At 44.6% G+C, this 25,420-nt stretch overlaps 1 protein-coding gene across 1 annotated transcript in view; it reads right to left on the bottom strand.

Moving 5' to 3' along the window:
* LOC138365877 (beta-1,4-galactosyltransferase 4-like) overlaps positions 1–25,420 on the bottom strand; it is a 98,313-nt gene that overhangs the window by 32,175 nt on the left and 40,718 nt on the right. Inside the window, exons 3-4 of the mRNA XM_069326545.1 lie at positions 18,418–18,499; positions 8,264–8,447 (exon numbers count right to left, since the gene is read on the bottom strand). Coding sequence (XP_069182646.1) covers positions 8,264–8,447; positions 18,418–18,499 — 266 coding nt within the window. The remainder of the gene's footprint in view (positions 1–8,263; positions 8,448–18,417; positions 18,500–25,420) is intronic.

Genomic DNA, 25,420 nt, shown 5'->3' with positions numbered 1-25,420 from the left:
GGGCACTACGAGAGTCAACAACAACTACAAAGGAAGGCTGATCACGAGAAAGCAGGAGACGAAGAGCATAGAGAATAGCATAAAGCTCCGCTGTGAAGATGCTAGTCTCCGGAGGTAAGCGACACATATAAGCGCGATCAGAAAAAACAAGAGTAGCCAACACCGTCTGCAGACTTAGACCCATCGGTGAAGACAGAAACGGAGCGGGAGTGAGAAGCAAAGTGCTCAAGGAAAAGGCGTTTTAAAACCGCAGGAGGGGTAAAAGCTTTAGTGATGCGGGTCAAGGATGTACAAAACTGCGGAAGGGGAGACTCTCCACGGGGGCAAAGAAGGAACAACATGAGGAGAAACATTAGAAATACGAACGGAAAGAGAAGCCTGTAAGCGAGATAACCAGACAGAAAGAGGGAGGTGGTGAAGAGGAACAGGAACCGCAGGAGGGGTAAAAGTTTAAGCACGACAGAGGCGAGAGGAGGGATGTTGCAAGGACCGGGCAAGATAGCGAAGACAGTAGCGATCACGGCGTTCCTGGAGAAACAGGAAGCCAGTGTCAACATACAAGCCGAGGACGGGAGTCGAACGAAAGGCACCAGAACTGAGGCGCAACCCAGTATGGTGCAAAGCATCAAGACGGCGAAGAGTAGAAGGAGAAGCAGACGAGTAAGCAGGGTAACCATAATCGAGCTTAGACAGGACGAGAGAGGAATGTAAAGCAAGGAGAGTGCGCCTATCCGCTCCCCAAGAAGTATGGGACAATACCCGTAGGAGGGTAAGGGCCTTAGAGCATTCAACACGGAGGTAAGAGATATGGGGAGGCTAAGACAAACGAGTGTCATAATCACCCTGACAGCAAAGGGTGAGATCATCGACATAGAGAGCGGAGAAGACGCCTGAAGGAAGAGAGGAAAGAAGACCATTGAGGGCAACCAGAAAAAGAGTAGTGCTCAGAACACTACCCTGGGGCACACCTTCGTACTGCTGAAAAGAGGCAGAGAGAGCGGTACCAAGCTGCACCCGAAAGGAACGACGAGAGTAAGCTGTGGAGAAAGAGAGGGAGATGACTACGAAGGCCAAATGAAGGAAGCTGGGATAAAATATGAAAGTGCCAGGTGGTGGTGTAAGCCTTTTCCAGGTCAAAAAGGACGGCAACAACGGAGGTCTTAGCAGCAAAAGCAGTACGAATATAGACCTCCAAGTTCACCAGGACATCTGTCGTACTGCAGCACTTGCTAAAACCAAATTGAGAAGGGGAGAGGAGGTGATGGTGTTCCAGGAACCATATCAGACGAACGTTAACCATACGTTCAAAGAGTTTGCAGACAACTTGTAAGAGCAATAGGGCGAAAGTCCTTAGGGGATGTTCCCAGAGACCCTGGTTTGCGAACAGGGAGGACAACGGCATCGCGCCAGTCCTCAGGGACTGACGACGACTCCCAGATCCGATTATACAGACTCGGTAAATACTGAGACGTGCACGGAGGGAGATGGCGAAGCATCTCATAATGAATACCATCGGAGCCTGCCGTGTGGGAACCGACCTGTGAGATTTATATTTATTTAATTTATATGAATTTATATTTACGTTAATTTATATACTTCGATAGCAATTTGTATAATGATAAGTGGACTGTATTTCTGCAATAATCTCATAATCTCACAAATCGATCCTCTACACATTAGGGGGGGTTTATATTAATTAAATTTATATATATGCAGCCAATCAAACTACAGTATTAACTACACATATTGAACATTGAAGAGGTTCCTTATCTTATAGTACAGCAGGCCTTAGTCCACCAGGTATAACCAGGATGTAGACACCACATTTTCCCTCTTTGAGGTAGCTTCCATCACCCTGGTAATTGATGCACAAAGCATGCTTCCTCGTCTTGATCTGTCAAAAGGGCGCTAGCTGTAAAGCCAGAATCCTATATATGACAGGTATATCAGAGAAAACACTGTACATGGAACAATGAAGACCTGGCTTAATTACCTTTAGTATGAGGCGATCTCGTGCTCTAACCGGGTAACCCTACCCAATGACATTAATGGCCACTAATGATAGATAAATGGGTTTCGGTAGAACACTTAACTTGAATTTGTTGACAGCGTGTGATAATGGTACACCTTTGGTTTCCATAACACTTCGTCCAAGTAAAATTAACAGGAGCCGAATTGCTCCCTGCGCCTCTTGTCTCAGTATAAACAATGGCTGCCCCTCCCTCACCCTGACGCCTGGCTTACATTGTCCAGATGACAGAAAGTGATAGAAGGGCCACGTTTACTCTACTTTAATTCTGATAATTAAGTTAATTTATATGAGATGTTTTTATGATGGTAAAGTCCAAAGACTAATGTATTTAAGAATAATTCCCACCATAATAGGTGGTGAATATATAATAGTGTGTGGTGATGATATCCCGTTTTCTATAGACGGTAATTCCACTACAAGTTACATTTTCTATGGGTAACTTGTTTATACAATACAGCAGTTATCTGCCTGTATGATATATTAAATGCTGTCGGATTTTCCGACATGCCGCCGTAGATCCGCAGAGGGCCTGGGCAGAACGAAGTTGAGAGAGAGAAAGAAGGGATCGTTGTAGGGAAGTCGAAGATGAGTGCAGAAATCGAAAGGACGAGACTCAAGTACAGGTTTACGAAGAAGGAAAGATTGAGGAAGATTAAGACTAGGTCTACAGAAGAAAAGTGGGAACCCAGTTCGGTAGCGACCTGCAACGGGTCTGCAACAAGAGTACCATGTAGGTGAAGGACCGGTGAAACATCGGGAACGAACTTAACCGCTATCTTGCGGATACGCTTCCAGATCTGTGACAGAGGACTTTTGGACGTAATGGTGGAGACAAAATATGCCCAACATTCACGTTTAGTTGTACGGATGGCCTTATGGGCCACCACACTCGCCTTCCGAAAGAAAAGAAAAGAATTGGCCATCTGGCGACGGTGGTGTCTCTTCCAGGCTGCACGCTTATAGCGGACAGCCCGAGCACAGTCTGCATTCCACCAGGGAACGCATTTCCGTGGACCGCGAGAGGAAGAGCGAGGAATAGAGCGGAGGGCAGCGTCGAAGACAGTGTCATGAAAAAGGAGAGAGCGAGGGAGTAGCAGAAGGGAGAGGTCAGAGAGAGTTGCACTAAGGGTAAAGAGGTTCCAGTCCGCTTTCGCAAACTGCCACCTAGGGAAGGAGAGGGGAGGGCGAAAAGAGAAAAAGGAAACAAGGATGGGGAAATGGTCACTGCCATGGAGGTCAACAAGAACCTGCCACGTGAAATCTAAGTAAAGAGAAGACGAGCAAAGAGAAAGATCAAGACAGGAAAGGGTGCGAGTCCGAGAGTCCAAATGCGTGGGCTCACCAGAATTCAGAAGAGACAGGGAAGAAGAGAGGATAAACGTCTCAAGAAGGCGACCGCGGGTGTTCGCCAGAACATCACCCCAAAGGGAATGACGACAATTGAAATCACCCAGCAGGAGCACAGGCTCCGGTAAGAAGTCCAGTAAGTGTTTTAGATCAGGAAGAGAAAGCGGGACACTCGGGGGAAGATTAATGGAACAAACAGTGCACCATTTCCCCACAAAGATACGAACAGCAGAACAATGGAGAGGCGAAGGAAAAAGTAAGGAGACAAAGGGAACATCAGGGCGAATCAAGAGAGCAGAAGTTAGGAGCCCCAGCAACAGCTGGGGGGGGGGGGGGGAGAGAAAGGAATAGCCTCGAAAACGACCAGGACGAGCACCAAGCATCGGCTCCTTGAGACAGACACAAAGGATCGAAAACCGCGAAATCAGAAGTTGGAGTTCAAGGAAATTGGCATAATAACTCCGAACGTTCCATTGAAGAATAGACATCGACGAGAAGAGAAAGGACAACAACAGAGAACAAGGAAGAAACAAAGGTGAAAGAGCAACATAGCACGTTAAAGAAGATCAAAGTCGGGATCAGGTTCAGCAAAGTCAGGGTTAGGGGGCATGGGTAAACTGAGCAAAGACAGGGGGAAGGAAGCGGGAGAACAGACCAGAGGTGGACAGGCGGGGTCCGGAGGAGGAGGCAACCGAGAGGAGCAGACAAAGACACCAGCAGAAAGAGGGGGAGTAGAAAGAGGGGAGCGCATCTCAGCAAGGGCAGCAACCGAGAGGGAAGCGGGGGCCAAAGAAACCTCCATAGTAGGAACAGGGGGCGCAACCACCGAAATGGAAGGGGAAAGGGCGATAGAGTCAGAAGTAGGGGCCGAGGAAGAAAGCGAAGCCTGCTTACCCGCCGGGGAGGAGGAATGAGAGGAGCCAGGCTTAAGCTTCTGACTTAAAGAGACAGGTGTCCCAGCAACTACGTACTGGGCAACGGATTCCAGTGTCTCAACAGAAGCTGAACGAGAGCACACACGACGGCCGGTAGGAAAGCGATGGACATCAGCCCGCACTGACAGGCGGCGGGGAGAGCCAATAGATGGAGGAGAAGGATGGGAAGGAGGATCGGAGGGAGACGAGGAAGAAGACACAGGAGACATGACAGACCGGGCAGAAAGAAGGGGAACCCCAGACAGAGAACCAGGAGGGGGACCCTTCGGGACAGAACTCAAAGGAACAGAGGAGGGGCAGTGGGCATATCAGGGTCCAAGGCCCAGAAACGGTTGTGGGCCTGAGGAAGGTGGGAAGGACGAGGAGAGGAAGAGCGCAACACGCGAGCATAAGAGATATTAGCATAAGGCGGGAGCCGGCAAACCTGGCACCTCGCCTCAGGAAAAGATAAACGCTCCTGGTGCTTCAAGTTGAGGACGGCTGCCTCACGCTTGTAATGGATATAGGCACAGGAGAAGGTAGGGTGGGCCTCACTGCAGTTGATGCAGCGAGCCTGGGGAGAAGTGCACTCCGACTTAGAGTGACCTTCGCCCCCACACAAAGGACAGAGAGAGACAGTCCCAGAGCAGCAGAGGGCACCATGCCCAAACCTCCAGCGCTGGGGTCAGGTAGGAGTGTGTGTGTGTATAATGTGTATCTTTAGAGCAGAAACTTAGGGTTTCTGTGTGGGGACAGTTCTGTTTCCACCACTAGTTACAAAGCCTAGGAAAAGAAATATACACCTGGACAGAGCACCTAGCACCTTCAAGAATGACAGAGGATGGAAGGGTCCTACCATCAAAGGTAATCTTCACAACACGAAGGGGTTGACGGCGACGACCACGAGGGGGACGAGTAAACGAGTCTACCTGGAGGACAGAATGGCCTTGGGCATCAAGGATATGCCGAATATCATTGTGGCAGTCCTGCAGATTCCGAACAACGGTCGCAACATGGGGCGGGAGGAGAATAGTGCCAACACTGGCATTCAACCGAGCGTTGTTTGAGACCCGAACAGGGATCTCGCCAAGGCACGATAAGGCAGCCAAGCGGGACGCTGCATCCTGAGAAGGAGCAGCAGCAACGACACGTGTACCAAGACGAGTGGGGTTGAAGGTAACAGGCATCCACAGAATCAACAAGATGCCGATGGAGGGAGAAATCATCAGGAGGCGCAGAATCAAGAGGGAGGAGATCAAAGTATTTGGCCCATGAAGCGGGACCAAACAAGGCCTGATACGCATCAGTACGAGAAGGAATCGAGCGAGTGCGGCCGTGGCGCGGACGGCGTTGAAAACCCCCAGAGAGAGAGGGGTTAAAAGTCGCAGTAGTCACAACGAGAGACTTAGCCGCACCAGGGGACGAAGTGGTCACCACTGGGGGCTTGAGGCTCGACCCAACCACAGAGGAGGGAGGGGAGCTGGGGGAAGAAGTCAGGAGGGTCAAAGGAGGAGCAAGGTCGGGGCCCAACGCAGCAGGGACTACAGAGTCCGGTCTTCCAATACAGGCCGACTCGGGGGCTTGGTCACCTACCCCACGAGCCTGAGAGGGTACAACAAACACATTCAACGACATACAGATGAATGTGCCCCCATACCCACCATGGAGCCACAATTAGAGGCAGGACACCTAACAGGAAGCTATCGCTGATCATGCCGGGGGCCCCTAGGGGTGCATCGCGAGTATACGCCCCACAAATGCCACCTTAAGAACCGTAAGTCTGTCGAGATCGGGTTCAGCGACGAAAGGGGGATTGACAATAAAAGGTTCCCCTCAGTCGAGATGTTGGGTAGTACAGTTCTACGGGTGCAAGAGTATGCCTCCTCAAGCACCCGGGCGTCAAAATAGAAGAAGTCCAAAGGAATAACCAAAACAAGCAAAAGGTCGGCAGGAAACGACAAGCAGATAGGGGAAGAGGGGGAGAAAAACGAAACATAAGGAAAAGGAAAAGCGATCTGGCACAATTAAAGAAGAGAGCAGCAGGAGCGCAAGGCCACAAAAGGACAGAGGGCTGCCCCACGGAGCATCACACTCCGGCAGCCGTCCACCTAGCCCCCTCACGGCGCCAACGGGCCAGATGGGGAGGGGGTGAAAATTATAAAACTTCGACGTTTCTGTCCATCCTGGACCATTTTCAAGTCGGAGAATGACTTTCGTCCTGTACAACCCGAAATGTCGTAGTTTCTTGATTTTCAGATTTGTGGGTTATGAACTCCTCAGCCACATTATTATAAAAATATATGGTATTATAAAATTATTTATTATAAAAGTATTATGAAAAGTTATACTGAACCATCGTGCTTAGTGATAACAAATCTTTATACATTTTCTCCATGTAATAATTTCTATCATACTCTGATAGATCTAGAGTTGCTATTGATTATTTTCCTATACTTTCTTCCTCAATTGATGAGGTCTCCAAGTTTCTCTTCTGTCGCCAGATCTCTACCTTTTATTCTACCACAGATCTTTCAATATTATTAGTTCTGTTTATTTTTATGTTACTTGATGACATTTGCACTCTTTCTTACGTTTCAATTGTAATCCTTCCCTTGCAGCCCACACTAAACCTTCACTCTTATGGCATGTACTCTTATTTACTCTATTTATTTATGCTCTTATTTACTCACATTTTATTCGTATATAAATATTCTTTACCTGTTTTCTGGAACAAATCTTTTATCAATATCAAAATTACATTTAATATGTCCTTGAAGATAACACTACAACACATGAAAGACTGCCTCAACACTGGAGACTGTTGTAAAATGTTAATAAACATTTTCCTTTGTAATTACACTGCTCTACGAAAGTCTAATTAGCTTTTGTTTATAGTATGTGTCTCAAATCTAGTACTGCTCCTTTTTCACCAAAACGCTTCATTTATTCAACTTACACAAAAACTGTCTTCCTAATTATTTGAACAGACATGCCAGGGTTGAGTCTTAAGCCTACAAAACATAGTTACATTACTTCTGTAGATATTTCTATGGCATCAGTTCTTAGGAACTTGCTATTTTAGTCCTCCTTTACACATATGATCTCATAATACTCACACTTCCGTCTCTATTAGCGGTAACCTTGAAACAGTCACTCAAAGTACTCAGCACTCTACTTGTTTCCGTTCGAAAACTTTGCCGTTGTGGTGGCAACAACAAAACTTTGCCGTTGTGGTGGCAACAACAAAACTTTGCCGTTGTGGTGGCAACGACAAAACTTTGCCGTTGTGGTGGCAACAACAAAACTTTGCCGTTGTGGTGGCAACGACAAAACTTTGCCGTTGTGGTGGCAACAACAAAACTTTGCCGTTGTGGTGGCAACAACAAAACTTTGCCGTTGTGGTGGCAACAACAAAACTTTGCCGTTGTGGTGGCAACAACAAAACTTTGCCGTTGTGGTGGCAACGACAAACTTTGCCGTTGTGGTGGCAACAACAAAACTTTGCCGTTGTGGTGGCAACGAAAAAACTTTGCCGTTGTGGTGGCAACAACAAAACTTTGCCGTTGTGGTGGCAACAACAAAACTTTGCCGTTGTGGTGGCAACGACAAAACTTTGCCGTTGTGGTGGTAACAACAAAACTTTGCCGTTGTGGTGGCAACGACAAAACTTTGCCGTTGTGGTGGCAACGACAAAACTTTGCCGTTGTGGTGGCAACGACAAAACTTTGAAATGAGAACTAAATATTATCCCCATCAGTTTTGACTTCAAATTATTTAACAGTCGTCTGTGGAGTCTTATTCTTCCCTTCCAAAAGTTATACATTATTGAGTTAATAATGTTTCCTCTGATATTACCAGATAAATACACAAATATGACTATTAGCACATGTCTAACATTTGATGCGAACAGTCAACATTTGACTATTAGCGCAAGAAGACACGAGCATCAAATGCTGGTGTCTTTTCTCACCTATAATTGAATGTTGAGAGAGCAACAGCCAGGTGTCTTGGCTGAGGTGAACAGTGATAGAGGTGGAAGTCATTTTCAGGCAGCAGATCAATGTCGTGAAAGGCGTAGCAGTCCCACGGACCCTCCTTGCGGGCCTCCTTGAAGCCCACGTTCAGTAAACTGGCGCGATTGAAGGGTGCCGCACCTGTTAGAGCAGAGATGTGATACATAAATATATTGTCAACGTAATACGGGAACATTACCATCAGTTGTAACATGTTGGTTTGTCTGTGTAGAACGAATACATTGACAGGAAAATGAGAGTAGTAGTTAGGGAAATAAAATCAATAAACTAACAGACTTTAGAAAATATGAAAACAAAATTATGTGAATATGAATATAAAATAGCACGTAAACTAATGACTCCTGCACTTGTTTATTAAATTCCGGAACTCTGGTCGATTCTAATGATTTCAAACATATGTATGACAACTTGGATAAATAGCAACTGGCGAGTCAACAGCAGTGGCACACATCATGCCCTTAACTCAAGACTGGAACTTTAGGCCAGAAGTTACCAGGCTTACAGAGCAGGATAAAACATCTAATAGCATGCTAAGACATAGAACGTCTACTCTCCAGCAGGATACCCGGAGAGTAGACGATAAATGAGGAGCTAGAACCATGGCAAAGGACTGCCAGCTAATAATCATGAAGGCAGCGGTTAATATGACAGACCATTTCCCTGTTTTACAGGATGAGAACTTGAACGAAAACTATGAGAACATTAGTGGGAACGTGTAAGCAGGACAGCTGCTCATTACTACAACAAAACAAAAGGAACAGAGAGGAATTTGATTGTTCTGGGATTTAAAAGTAGAAATATGGGAAGGATTTAGTCTAGAAATACAAGAAAAAGAGTTAGTGTATGTCTTCCAGGGAACATGGAGTCTAGTCAGTGGATGGATTGATCAACATATTGTCAGGCAGCAACATCAGGCCTATCACCCGCCTCTCAGAACCTGGACACGATACTTAACGTGGTAGAAGCTAGAAGCTGTTGGGTAAAAGAAGCTACTTGTAATAAAGTAGTACCAGATATAATTAGGTATTATGGAGTGGTCCCAGTCATGTGGCCGGAGTCGACAGTCAGGTGTGAGTGATGTAGTGAACGCCTTGTATAAACCGAGAGTGGTCCAACTTGCTCACTCTTTCATCCACAAATGATAAAGCTCAGATGTTTGAGAGCCACAGACATCAACAAAATTTACACTTACGTTTTTATTGTTATATACAGTTTTTTTTTACAAAAATTATATTTAAATTTAAAAATCTGCATATTGAATGCCATAATATATATTCATGCAGGCAGTTTTTAAACTTAATTTGTTAGTTTCAGCAATCAGAGAGACAAATATTTAACAAAAAAGTAGAGCAAAAAATTGAAATATTTTAAGATTAATTTTGTAAGTAAGAAATTTAATTATTAAAATTAAAATTTTTTTGACAAAAATACAATGCTACACATATCAAGCAATTTAAAACGCTATTTACTGCTAGTATTGGTCTTTTATGTCTTCATCTTGCATATAAGTCGTTCCATATCTGGCTGATATATTGTCAGAGCGAATTAGCTTCGTCAGATGTTGGTTTGTAAGGACAGCACGATGCTTCCCCTTCACAAACCTCATTACAGAACAAACTCTTCCTCCGACTATGGCTGAAAATTTGAGTTTTCCTCTTCCTATTTTCGTATCTTACAATTTGTAAGATATTTTCCTTCACAAAGTTTTCAAATACACTAAAAACTAGATTTAATATGAAGTGTACAAGCTAGACCCGCACTTATACTATTCTCCCTTCCCTAAGTATCCCAGCTGTTTATATAGCCATACGTTTCTTGCTCTGGATTCAGGACGACATTTCTAGAATATTTGAATTCACTAGAATTGCTCACGAACGGCATATTAATTAAAGGTCAAATGGTCGCATGTGGCTCCCGAGCCGTGGTTTGGCCACCTCTGAAATAAACTAACGTCACGAAAAGTATTGTATGAATAATACAATATCATTCATGCACATCTGGGGCTCGTTGCTTGATAAGAACCAGGGAACATGCAGACAGAACAATGGGTTCCTCCTAGAAGTCAAAGAAAAAATACAGTACAACAGGCAACATGTCAACCAGAGGCCGCCCTTCTACCACACTGTAGAAGGAAAGACATGCAGACAGGATTTCAGTAGAGACACAAGGAACTACAGGACTCAGGGTAACAGTCGACTGGAAGGGCGTGGAAATTGGTGGAATGGACATTTCTGCCACAATTAAAACAACAGCACAAGAAGAGACCAGTCTTGTAACAGGAATGGAGGCGACAGACCTCCGAACCTCAACTGTACACAAACCCAGAGGTGACGCTCCAACCTGCGGCAAACCTAAAAGTGACCATCCAGCCTGCGGCAAACCTAGAGGTGACCAACCTGCGGCAAACCCAGAGGTGACGCTCCAACCTGCGGCAAACCCAGAGGTGACCCTCCAACCTGCGGCAAACCCAGAGGTGACCAACCTGCGGCAAACCCAGAGGTGACGCTCCAACCTGCGGCAAACCCAGAGGTGACGCTCCAACCTGCGGCAAACCCGGAGGTGACGCTCCAACCTGCGGCAAACCCAGAGGTGACCCTTCAGCCTGCGGAAAACCCAGAGGTGACGCTCCAACCTGCGGCAAACCCAGAGGTGACGCTCCAACCTGCGGCAAACCCAGAGGTGACGCTCCAACCTGCGGCAAACCCAGAGGTGACGCTCCAGCCTGCGGCAAACGGAAGCAACAGTCTTATTATCCTCCTGGACAACAACTATGTGGACGGTCCAGTTCCAGTTGAAAACAGGAAAAGAGGAGGAATATTCTCAGCGGCATCAAGAGATAGCTTCATGATCCACATTACTATGTTTCCTCCTCAATATTTCTTAGCGAGAGTTCATAAAAACTATCATCCCTCGAGAGGGTCTTGGTAGGACGGCCGGATCTGAATGGTTGGAGGGCTCCAACGAGGCCGGTAGATATAACCCTCACAGCGATCCTCTCTCCACTACTGAAACTATTGCTTGAGAGACTGTACGACCCTTCATATTTTCTTCGTAAAATTGCTGACTTTAACCAACCATATCAGGAAGGAGCCAAACTTTTCTCTCTAGATGTCTCGGCCTTGTACCCAAGCACCCCTCAAGTGGCAGCAACCCGTTAAGTAACAGCTTTCTTTGAGGAACACAAAAGGAGAAATTGCAGACGACCTACCAGACGCCGGAGTAAGACGTTTCCCCTGGGAGGGTGCTAGTGGGACGGTGCTTGCGCCATGTCTTAGACTGTAACCTAAAGGACACGCTCCTGTGTTCTGACAATAGCTTACCGACAGATTAAAGGAACAGCGATTGGAGTGTGTGTGAGGTAGAGGTCAATATTTTTCGCACATGGGCTAATGGTTTCCGCCCAGATTTGGGTTTTACAGTCGCATCTATCCCCAAGGAGCTACCCTTCCTCGACACTTGTGTATAACTTGAACGAGAAAGAGACTCCAAACTAAAATGGTTTAAAAAGATTCTAACCTGCATTCTTATCTCTTGCATACTTCCTGTCATCCAGCATCCTTACAGAGATCTCTCGCCTATTCGTTAGTTATCCGAATAAAATGGATAACGAGTGTTAACAGCGAACTCAAGAAGGATTTTTATATAATTTGGTCGTATTTCCCGAACAGAGAGGATTCTACCGGAAGAGGCACACAAACTTTCTACACTACAGAAGCGCGACCTTTTGAGGACCGGACGACAGCAGATTCCCCTCTCCAGGATGGTGCTCCCTTCAACGTGTATTCCTTCAGCATCAAGAATCTTCAGGGAGGAGATAACCAAACTTTGGCAATGGATGGAGGGCCCCCTTTAAGGAGCACACAGCTTGGCAACATTTCCCTTCGGATCCCCCTCTGATATCCTGGAAAATGGGAGCCTCTTTACAGGATATAAGGGTAAGGCCCGTTTCCCTGCTCACCCACAGTAGAAAGGGGGAGAACATGAAGAGGAGCCAAATCTATTATAACCTAACCTAACCTGGGATCTCTTTGGTTTTGACTAACACATGTGATTTCTGGAGCTTCTAACAATTAGAAGCTACAGAAATTTCATGCATTACAGTCAACCTCGTTATTCAAGCTCGTTCTGACAGTTCCTGCGACGGCACAGGAACCAACTGTATTGGCGTTTGTCTTTCCATTGGAGGATTTCGGCGCCGTGGAGAGGAGAGACCTGCTGCATGGGTAACAGCTTCTCCACCGTATCAACCTACCCTGGATTTGCGCCCTGGAGAGGCCACTCCAGACCGACAACCAGAGCGCAACTCCATAGTCTCCTGAGACTGATAGATGCCCACTTACTTACTTAACAATTAGGAGTGACTTCGACGTCGACCAAGCTCACGAGGCTCGTGACATCACCCTAACAAGAGAAATTCAGAATAAAAACATTTGCAAATTAGACAAAATCCATTGAAAGATTTCAGATTCTTGAAGCCTTCAAATAAAAGTAGAACAACACACCATAAATACTCCAATAGCGGAACAATTAACTCTACCCACCATAAGAGTGAGAGCGAGACCGGAACGTGAAGATGCCAACGATGACGTCACGGCTCAAAACGCCATGCCCACTACACGTGACTAATATTATTATGTATAGGTTATTTCCTCATGCCTCCTACCTTTACACCTTACTCGTCACCTAATTGTATACATCTGACCTCCCAGCAGTATAAATTCGACATGTTCTCTCCTGTCTTACGACACCTACATGGTTCAAGACTTACTCATGGAGGCCACGTCACCAAACTCTAACGACAGCACTGCTCAGCCAAAGTCGCAGGCAAAGAAAAAACGGAAAACCTAGAGGTCTACACTAACCCCACCAGCTCCATAACTGGTATAGCCAGCCCTCCAGGCTAAAAACCATCATGAAGACCCCCATCCATCGCCACATCTCTAGTATCAGCCACTGATACAGATAATGGCTCCAAAGAGCCTCCACTCACGGGCTCACCATAGCCCGTGCTACTGGAACTTATTGTTCTGAGTAGCGAATCTTAAACAACAACTCCTGTCTCTCTCTCACAGCCCCGCTCCTGTGCCAGTTAAGTCCACTACGAGCTCACCATAGCCGTGCTGCTTGGAACTTTTGTTACGAGTAGCTGAATCTAAAACTCCTGTCCCTGACCTCGAATAACTGGAGAAACCAAAGCAATACTCCACAAGGCAACAACAACCGAACAGATCAGGGGAGCAAAATGAGTACACCTGCTATTGCCTCCAAGACATCCCAAGCACAAATGACGACCCCCTTGATAATCTAATGCCCCAGTACCTGAATGTAGCAAAGACACCACGACCCAACCCAGATTCTCCTCACCTACCCAGGAAAAAGAAAAGGAGCCAAAGATATATCAAGTGTCTACTGTTCCAATGATTATTGCCTCCCTGACAGAGACCTTCAGCAAGATGCTTGACAAAGTATTCCAAGCACTGGAACAGACCAACCCTCACTTAAAGAAGGAAATGTTAACAGAGGACCAAAAACAGTCTATTGAACTTGTTTTTTCCACACGTTTACAAGCCCTACCTGTAATGCTCGATGAAGTCGAAGAAGGTGACGAAGCTGAATGGTTTCAGCGCCCAGTGGCAGTCTCCACTCTAACCAAGACGACACAAGCAGTCGGGAAAATCAGCACATAATAAACTACAAACGAGTCAATGGTTTTGAGTCCTTGGTGGACTCTACTATAACATAATAATGGCCAATAACAACACTTATGAATATACATTGGAATATCAAAGGATTCAAAAACAAAACACAAACACTCAGAGCAGTGCTTCTCAAGGACAACATTGATATTGTTTTACTTCAAGAAACATTTACAAGGACTGAAAGAAGTATCAATATCACATGATATCACGGTTTCCACTCCCCAATTGCACAAGGTGGCACCAGAGGCACTTCAATACTAGTAAGAAATCATATCAATGCCACAGCAATCAGAGACCTGCCTAACTGTGGTGAGGACGTCGAAATTATTCGAGTTAATCTCACTATGAGGAATTCAATCCTATACATCTTCAATGTATACAGGAGCCAATGAGAACACGATATGGATCTCTCTGCAATCTCTGAAATAACAGTCACCAAACCAACTATCATATCGGGTGACTTAAATGCTCATAATAAATTACTTGATTCACCAAGAACCGAAGCCAACAAAAGACATTGGAAACCTTTAGGATGAACAGGCCAAAACTGCAGAAAGAATGGCTCTTAATTGATTTGAATGGAAAGCCAAACCACTGCACCAAAATGGTTTTACTGACATAAAAACCACAGAATGCCTTATCTCCCACCTGGATCAAATCTATGACAAACCAGGAATCCTTATTTTTCTGGACTTTGAAAAAGCCTTAGAGCTAGACCAATGCTCCAGCTACACTGTGCTGCCTTGTGGATAAGAAAATCAAGGGACACGCTCTTGCATTTGCCAAAGTATAAACAACAGAGAACCTAAAGTCAAATTCCAAGGAAAAACATCCTCCTCAAAGAGGCTGGAAAATGGGACTCCGCAGGGAGGAATACTAAGCCCCTTCCTCTTCAACTGTCTCATGGAACAATTCATGAAGCTCAAGTTACCAAAAGCCAAACTGCTTAACTATGCAGACGACTTTGTGGTCATCATCAATGGCAAAGGCGCTATGAATCGTGCACAAAAATGCCTAGATATCATCAGCAGGGAAGTGGAACGCATAGCAGTTCCTTATTTTATGCTCAGAACGCATAAACAACAAATGCAAAGCAATGGCCATTTTTTTCACGGATATTCCTGCGCGGGCCCTAAGCCCCTGGCTCGCCCACGTTGCTTGTTTCTGTTTTACTTGGGCGGAGTATGAGTAGTTATGATTCGTATGGTCGCTTCAGTAAGATTTTGTCATATGCGTTTAACAACTTCCTCTGCTCTGTTGAATCTAAGTTGAAATCTTAATGGGTTTGTAACTGTGCACTGTGTTAGATAATGTTCCAGTGGTCTGTCGGGCATTTCTCCACAGTGCCAATGGCCGTTAAAATGAGAACTCAAGGCATCAGAGCTGCAATTCAAGGAAAGGAAATTGAGTGGGTCACTAAAATTTTCAATACTTTGGTGTCATAATAGACACCTAGTTGTAATTAACTCAAGAAATTTAATATCTTCTGCAACGTTACAAAACCAGAAACTCAGCTTAGCATTCCCTGACAAGTTTTAGAGATGGTGCATCTCTACCAGTACTCAAAATGTACTACGTTCAAGCAGTTAGGTCATTCATTGACTATGCTGCTCCTGCTCATACATCCCCTAGTGATAACCAATGGGAGAAACTATAGTGTCTCAAAACGATGCCTTCAAAACAATACTGCGAGCACCTATTCTCTCATGGCGAGAGAATCTAAGAATGGAAACCATCTTGCCAGCCTTAGAAAACAAAATTAAACAAAAAATATCCACCAAAACAGTAAAACGTGGTGGAACCACCGCCAGACTGCCAATCAAAGATTGCGTAAACAGATTACTGCATAGAAACCTTCAATATAGAACAAGTACTTGGACGGAAAATCTGGTCAAGATTGAAGCGAAAGATTGAGAAAGTGGACTTGAAACTGACTATTAGAGAAAAAGGAGAAGATCGTCTATATCAACATTTTCGGCAAACTCCTCCATGGGAAGAACCGAGTTTAAAGGTAATCACTGAAGGATTACCAGTTAGAAAATGAGCTTGTGACTCGCAGAGGTTCAAAGCAGTCATAGAACAACAAATGGAAACCATCTCATGACCGACAACCACTCACATCGTCACACATGGATCAGTTGATAAAAAAAAAGATTCTGCTGGGGCAGCAGGTTACACTAAGAACCATGAAACTTACTGGAGCATGAACAGTAGGTACTCAACATTGCAAACAGAATTATATTCCCTGACAGGGGCTATAAATTAAGAAATTAAGAATAATTTACAAGATGCCATCATTCATACCATCTCTAAATCTTCGTTTTAGGCATTGTTATTCATCCAGCACAGAGATAATATACAACTTATCACATAAATCCTACATCTAGGAAAAGAAGCACACTGTCTTTTTACAGCCAGCTTGGGGCCAGTAACAGGGTTCTTTCTGTTAACGTTTCTCATAACTTCTCCTTGATCCTACCCAAAGTCGATGGTAAGTTTTCAAGAATTGGTGGTAGCAAGTAACAGTGCAAGGAATGAACGGGGAATAAACAACACGCAATTACACCTTCACCAATACATTATCACCTTCACCAATATATATCTCTAATTATAACTACACATTTACACTGTCGCTTTCACTCAGGACACTCAGTAGATCCGTAGTGTTCATCAAGCCCTGGTGAGTCCACTATCTTCACATATACATTGTCTACACTCAATGGCAATCACTGGCGAATACACCTTCGACATGGGCCAGTCTACGCATCGTATCATCACAATGCCCTAGTACCCCACATCTGCTCTCAAGAAATTCACTGGCAAAGGGCTTCAGCCACAAGCTGACAGGGGTCTTAAATAATCATGTACAGGGTTAGCTAACACCCTGGCAGAAGTCTCTAGCAATACACTAGCAGCACTTCTCAACAGATGCACTACCGTCATCTCGTAACTCTTCTTGGCCAATTCCCAGGTACGTCTGTCCATACAACACTACATAAATCCAGCAACTAACACACTGCTACTACCGACGGCGGTCACTTTGTCCTCTCACAGGACCAAGTCAAGAGTTCTGGACTGCCCAAGGTGAACTGTCCTCCTCATCGCAATCGCCTCCTTACGTCACCACTGTGAACATAAAACGTCATTAACTAGACAGTCAGTATATTGGGTGGTTAAAGAAAGGGTATGTATCTTGAGGTTATCTTGAGATGATTTCGGGGCTTTAGTGTCCCCGCGGCCCGGTCCTCGACCAGGCCTCCACCCCCAGGAAGCAGCCCGTGACAGCTGACTTAACTCCCAGGTATTGAATAGCTCCCAGGGGAATAACTCCCAGGGGAATTGAAATTGTAATTGCTTTCACAGCCTAGATGGCATTGATATCGGTACGCAACCCACCAGAGGTCATCATCATCGACCTCACCATCTAACTGAGGTATGAAACAGGAGTCTTTCACCGGCGCCACACCACCACCAACAGATGACGTTGACTACATCGCACCTAATACCTGGGAGTTGGAGTGCAGGTCCATAAATGGCATTGAAAATACCACTCCCCACTCCAACAACGGTGTCGATACCGAAACAGCTGTCAATCACCCTAAATTGGATACCAAGTCACATTGGCATAGTTGGTAATGAAAAGGCAGACTCACTAGCAAAAACTGCCACTGCTCTACCTGTTGTACAGGTAAAAATACCTCCAAGTTTCTCACAGATTTAGGAGAAAATCAAGAAGAAAATACTCACAACTATCAAAAGTCGCCACAGAGCCAAATTAGCGGAAGGAAGATCCACTGCGATGTGTAATGAACAAGCCACTGGGTTCTCCTCTTTCATGTCTGGCAAAAAAATATCCAAAGACATTGCAGTAGCAATACACAGACTCAGACTTGGTTACAAGTGCTGCTGGGAGGTAATAAACCCAATAGTTAGAGAGTGTCTTATCTTTGCAACAGAAGCAGAGGCACCACTATTACATTACTTACTGGACTGTGAAGCATCTGAAGCCCTGCGCATCAAACTCAACATTCAACCAACAAGAGCAGCTGCATTAAATGCAAAATCCACATCGACTACAATGGTAAAAAAAATAGTTGAAGAATGTGACACACTAGTGAACATTGTGCATCTACATCCGCCACCAAGATAATGTTAATAAAGCAAACCTTCATTGAAAACTTTGACCCAAATATCACAGTAACAAGGTTATCGTGAATGTAAATCTATATAAACAAAAATGGAAATGTTCATTGTTCAAATAATTTAGATTTGTTTAGTTAACCTCAAACACATATGACATTTGGAGAGATCCTCTTCCAATTAAACTAAGAGGCAAGAGCACTAGTCAGAGGGATAGAAGCCCTCAACAAGCAAATATTAGCATCACTAACCTTCCTGTTCGACAAAGTAGATGGAGTAGTTGAGCTGCTGGCGCTGAAGGAACGGGTGCATGTGATTTAGGAAGGCCCCAATCTGGTAAACAAAAAAATCAGTCAGGGTTGATGAATATGTATTATTAAGTTCTTATTGGTATCATATAGTTGTCATTGGGATTAAAACTTTCAAACCCATTAATTGAGGTGCACACGTTGTTATATAAACATCAGCATATTATTAATAGGATTGTGCACATGTGGTTGCACACTCTCGTTATAAGTCTTGTTAGACTTATAATTTTCATAAGTATTATAAGTCTTCATTCATGTCAAATAGATGTTAGTGGGCTCCGCATGTGTTCGGACCATGTAATATAGTGTCATCGCGGCTGCAACAGACATTGTCTGTACACGTGTTGACAAGGTTACTATACGCCTTCACTGGTGTGACGCAGATAATACACATTGTCTGTACACGTGTTGACAAGGTTACTATACGCCTTCACTGGTGTGACGCAGATAATACACATTGTCTGTACACGTGTTGACAAGGTTACTATACGCCTTCACTGGTGTGACGCAGATAATACACATTGTCTGTACACGTGTTGACAAGGTTACTATACGCCTTCACTGGTGTGACGCAGATAATACACATTGTCTGTACACGTGTTGACAAGGTTACTATACGCCTTCACTGGTGTGACGCAGATAATACACATTGTCTGTACACGTGTTGACAAGGTTACTATACGCCTTCACTGGTGTGACGCAGATAATACAGAGCGGACTCGTCAACATGCAGGTACTTGGGTTCTATTGCTAGTGGTCCAGATATAGTGGACTCTCCGCTGTTATATAAATAATTATATATCATTCCTGGTGTTATGTCGGCATTATTATTACCACTAATGTGTTATTCGGGGAGCATTATATCATCCCTGGTGTTACACAGGCAGCATTATATCATCCCTGGTGTTACACAGGCAGCATTATAATATTCCTGGTCCTATGCAGGCATTATTATGACCACACATGTGTTATATGGGGAGCCTAATGCTATCCCTCGTGTTATAATAGGAGCATTATACCATCCCTAGTGTTATACAGGGAGCATTATACCATCCCTTGTGTTATATGGCGAGCTTTCTTCCATCTTTGGTGTTATACAGACATTATTATGACCATGATATATGAGGAGCATTATACCATCCTTTTTTGTTATACGGGGTGCATTATACCATCCCTAGTGTTATGAAGGCATTATTATGACTACACATGTGTTATATGGGGAGCCTAATGCTACCCCTGGTGTTATAATGAGAGCATTATATAATCCTTGGATGGCATGCAGGGAGCATTATACTATCACTGGTGTTATACAGGGATCCTTGGTGTAATGAAGGCATTATTATGACCACACCTGTTTTATACGGGTAACATTGTACCATCCATCATGTTATACAGGGAGCATTATACTACCCCTGGTGTTATTCAGGGAGTGTTATATCATCCCTGGTGTTATGCAGGCATTATTATAACCACATGTGTTATATGGGGAGCATTATTCCATCTCTGGTGTTATAATGGAAGCATTATACTATCTTTGGTGTAATGCTGTCATTATTATGACCTCACATGTGGTCATAATAATGCTGGGTCTAGAGGTTCTGCAGGGACCTCAGAGAGGCTACCAGCCTGCTTTAGGTGTAGTACAGAGGTGGCCCTTCAGGTCCTCGTTCTCGTGTACGACCTCGTGCCTCTGGCGCCTTACAGCCAGCGGCTCCGGATAGATGGGACTCGACCGCCTGGGAAGGCAGCTCATCTAAGGAAAGGACAACCCTGATCTCAAACATCCGCTGCCTTGGGGCTATACTCAGTTTTGGGACGGGATTCAGAAGTCAACCAAAAAACTGGAGCTAGTGACCCTAAGGCAGATGTTGGCTTCAATCTCGTTCTGGCCGCTTCTGTGACGGTGCTGGACGCAAGCATATTGCCATTTGCCTTTCCACTGGACAATTGTAGCAACGTGGAGAGGGTGGAGCTGCTGCATGAGCTAACACCTTCTCCATATCAACCTCCATACAACAGTACACACAGTAACACCAGTACACACAGTAACACCAGTACACACAGTAACAACAGTACACAGTAACACCAGTACACACAGTAACACCAGTACACACAGTAACACCAGTACACAACGTAACACCAGTACACACAGTAACACCAGTACAAACAGTAACACCAGTACACACAGTAACACCAGGTCACACAGTAACACCAGTACACACAGTAACACCAGTACACACAGTAACACCAGTACACACAGTAACACCAGTACACAAAGTAACACCAGTACACACAGTAACACCAGTACAAACAGTAACACCAGTACAACAGTAACACCAGTACACACAGTAACACCAGTACAAACAGTAACACCAGTACAAACAGTAACACCAGTACACAAAGTAACACCAGTACACACAGTAACACCAGTACACAAAGTAACACCAGTACACACAGTAACACCAGTACAAACAGTAACACCAGTACAACAGTAACACCAGTACACACAGTAACACCAGTACACACAGTAACACCAGTACAAACAGTAACACCAGTACACACAGTAACATCAGTACACACAGTAACACCAGTACATACAGTAACACCAGTACACACAGTAATACAGTAACACCAGTACACACAGTAACACCAGTACACACATTAACTACAGTACACAGTAACACCAGTACACACAGTAACACCAGTACACACAGTAACACCAGTACACACAGTAACACCAGTACACACAGTAACACCAGTACACACAGTAACAACAGTAATACAGTAACACCAGTACACACAGTAACACCAGTACACACAGTAACACCAGTACACACAGTAACACCAGTACACACAGTAACTACAATACACAGTAACACCAGTGCACACAGTAACTACAATACACAGTAACACCAGTACACAGTAACACCAGTACACACAGTAACACTAGTACACACAGTAACACCAGTACACACAGTAACACCAGTACACAGTAACACCAGTGCACACAGTAACACCAGTACACAGTAACACCAGTACACACAGTAACTACAATACACAGTAACACCAGTACACAGTAACACCAGTGCACACAGTAACACTAGTACACACAGTAACACCAGTACACACAGTAACACCAGTATGCACAGTAACACCAGTATACACAGTTACACCAGTGCACACAGTAACACCAGTACACACAGTAACACCAGTACACACAGTAACACCAGTACACACAGTAACACCAGTACACACAGTAACACCAGCAATACAGTAACACCAGTATACACACAGTAACACCAGTACACACAGTAACACCAGTACACAGTAACACCAGTAACACTGTAACACCAGTACACACAGTAACTACAATACACAGTAACACCAGTACACACAGTAACTACAATACAGAGTAACACCAGTACACAGTAACACCAGTACACACAGTAACACTAGTACACACAGTAACACCAGTACACACAGTAACACCAGTACATAGTAACACCAGAACACAGTAACACCAGTGCACACAGTAACACTAGAACACACAGTAACTACAATACACAGTAACACCAGTACACAGTAACATCAGTGCACACAGTAACACTAGAACACACAGTAACACCAGTGCACACAGTAACACCAGTATACACAGTAACACCAGTATACACAGTTACACCAGTCCAGACAGTAACACCAGTACACACAGTAACACCAGTACACTCAGTAACACCAGTACACACAGTAACACAAGTACACAGTAACACCAGTACACAGTAACACCAGTGCACACAGTAACACCAGTGCACACAGTAACACCAGTACACATGGTAACACCAGTGTACACAGTAACACCAGTACACACGGTAACACCAGTACACAGTAACACCAGTACACACAGTAACACCAGTACACTCAGTAACACCAGTACACACAGTAACACCAGTACACACAGTAACACCAGTACACTCAGTACACACAGTAACACTGGTAAACACAGTAACACCAGTACAAAGTAACACCAGTACACACAGTAACACCAGTACACAGTAACACCAGTACACAGTAACACCAGTACACAGTAACACCAGTACACACAGTAACACCAGTGCACACGGTAACACCAGTGCACACTGTAACACCAGTACACACGGTAACACCAGTACACACAGTAACACCAGTACACTCAGTAACACTAGTACACACAGTAACACCAGTACACAGTAACACCAGTACACACAGTAACACCAGTACACTCAGTAACACCAGTACACACAGTAACACCAGTACACAGTAACACCAGTACACAGTATCACCAGTACACACAGTAACACCAGTACACACAGTAACACCAGTACACAGTAACACCAGTACACAGTATCACCAGTACACACAGTAACACCAGTACACACACTAACACCAGTACACAGTAACACCAGTACACAGTATCACCAGTTCACAGTAACACCAGTACTCAGTAACACCAGTGCACACAGTAACACCAGTACACACAGTAACACCAGTACACTCTGTAACACCAGTACACACAGTAACACCAGTACACAGTAACACCAGTACACAGTATCCCCAGTACACACAGTAACACCAGTACACACAGTAACACCAGTACACAGTAACACCAGTACACAGTATCACCAGTTCACAGTAACACCAGTACTCAGTAACACCAGTGCACACAGTAACACCAGTACACACAGTAACACCAGTACACAGTAACACCAGTACACACAGTAACACCAGTACACAGTAACACCAGTACACACAGTAACACCAGTACACGCAGTAACACCAGTACACTCAGTAACACCAGTACACACAGTAACACCAATACACAGTAACACCAGTACACAGTATCACCAGTACACACAGTAACACCAGTACACACAGTAACACCAGTACACAGTAACACCAGTACACAGTATCACCAGTACACACAGTAACACCAGTACACACAGTAACACCAGTACACACAGTAACACTAGTACACAGTAACACCAGTTCACAGTAACACCAGTGCACACAGTAACACCAGTACACACAGTAACACCAGTACTCAGTAACACCAGTACACACAGTAACACCAGTACACAGTAACACCAGTTCACAGTAACACCAGTACTCAATAACACCAGTACACACAGTAACACCAGTACACAGTAACACCAGTACACTCAGTAACACCAGTACACACAGTAACACCAGTACACACAGTAACACCAGTACACTCAGTAACACCAGTACACTCAGTAACACCAGTACACACAGTAACACCAGTACACACAGTAACACCAGTACACACAGTAACACCAGTACACACAGCAACACCAGTACACACAGTAACACCAGTACACACAGTAACACCAGTACACACAGCAACACCAGGACACACAGTATCACCAGTACACACAGTAACACCAGTACACACAGTAACACCAGTACACACAGTAACACCAGTACACAGTAACACCAGTACATAGTAACACCAGAACACACAGTAACACCAGTACACACAGTAACACCAGTACACACAGTAACACCAGTACACACAGTAACACCAGAACACACAGTAACACCAGTACACACACTAACACCAGTACACAGTAACACCAGTACACAGTATCACCAGTTCACAGTAACACCAGTACTCAGTAACACCAGTGCACACAGTAACACCCGTACACACAGCAACACCAGTACACTCTGTAACACCAGTACACACAGTAACACCAGTACACAGTAACACCAGTACACAGTATCACCAGTACACACAGTAACACCAGTACACACAGTAACACCAGTACACAGTAACACCAGTACACAGTATCACCAGTTCACAGTAACACCAGTACTCAGTAACACCAGTGCACACAGTAACACCAGTACAGACAGTAACACCAGTACACAGTAACACCAGTACACACAGTAACACCAGTACACAGTAACACCAGTACACAGTATCACCAGTTCACAGTAACACCAGTACTCAGTAACACCAGTGCACACAGTAACACCAGTACAGACAGTAACACCAGTACACAGTAACACCAGTACACACAGTAACACCAGTACACAGTAACACCAGTACACACAGTAACACCAGTACACGCAGTAACACCAGTACACTCAGTAACACCAGTACACACAGTAACACCAGTACACAGTAACACCAGTACACAGTATCACCAGTACACACAGTAACACCAGTACACACAGTAACACCAGTACACAGTAACACCAGTACACAGTAACACCAGTACACACAGTAACACCAGTACACAGTAACACCAGTACACACAGTAACACCAGTACACGCAGTAACACCAGTACACTCAGTAACACCAGTACACACAGTAACACCAGTACACAGTAACACCAGTACACAGTATCACCAGTACACACAGTAACACCAGTACACACAGTAACACCAGTACACAGTAACACCAGTACAAAGTATCACCAGTACACACAGTAACACCAGTACACACAGTAACACCAGTACACACAGTAACACCAGTACACAGTAACACCAGTTCACAGTAACACCAGTGCACACAGTAACACCAGTACACACAGTAACACCAGTACACAGTAACACCAGTACACACAGTAACACCAGTACACAGTAACACCAGTTCACAGTAACACCAGTACTCAGTAACACCAGTACACACAGTAACACCAGTACACAGTAACACCAGTACACTCAGTAACACCAGTACACACAGTAACACCAGTACACACAGTAACACCAGTACACTCAGTAACACCAGTACACTCAGTAACACCAGTACACACAGTAACACCAGTACACACAGTAACACCAGTACACACAGTAACACCAGTACACACAGCAACACCAGTACACACAGTAACACCAGTACACACAGTAACACCAGTACACACAGCAACACCAGGACACACAGTA

Source organism: Procambarus clarkii, chromosome 2 (genome assembly GCF_040958095.1).
Source record: "Procambarus clarkii isolate CNS0578487 chromosome 2, FALCON_Pclarkii_2.0, whole genome shotgun sequence".
NCBI classification, from domain to species: Eukaryota; Metazoa; Arthropoda; class Malacostraca; order Decapoda; family Cambaridae; genus Procambarus; species Procambarus clarkii.
This window is presented reverse-complemented; position numbering and strand designations above follow the sequence as displayed.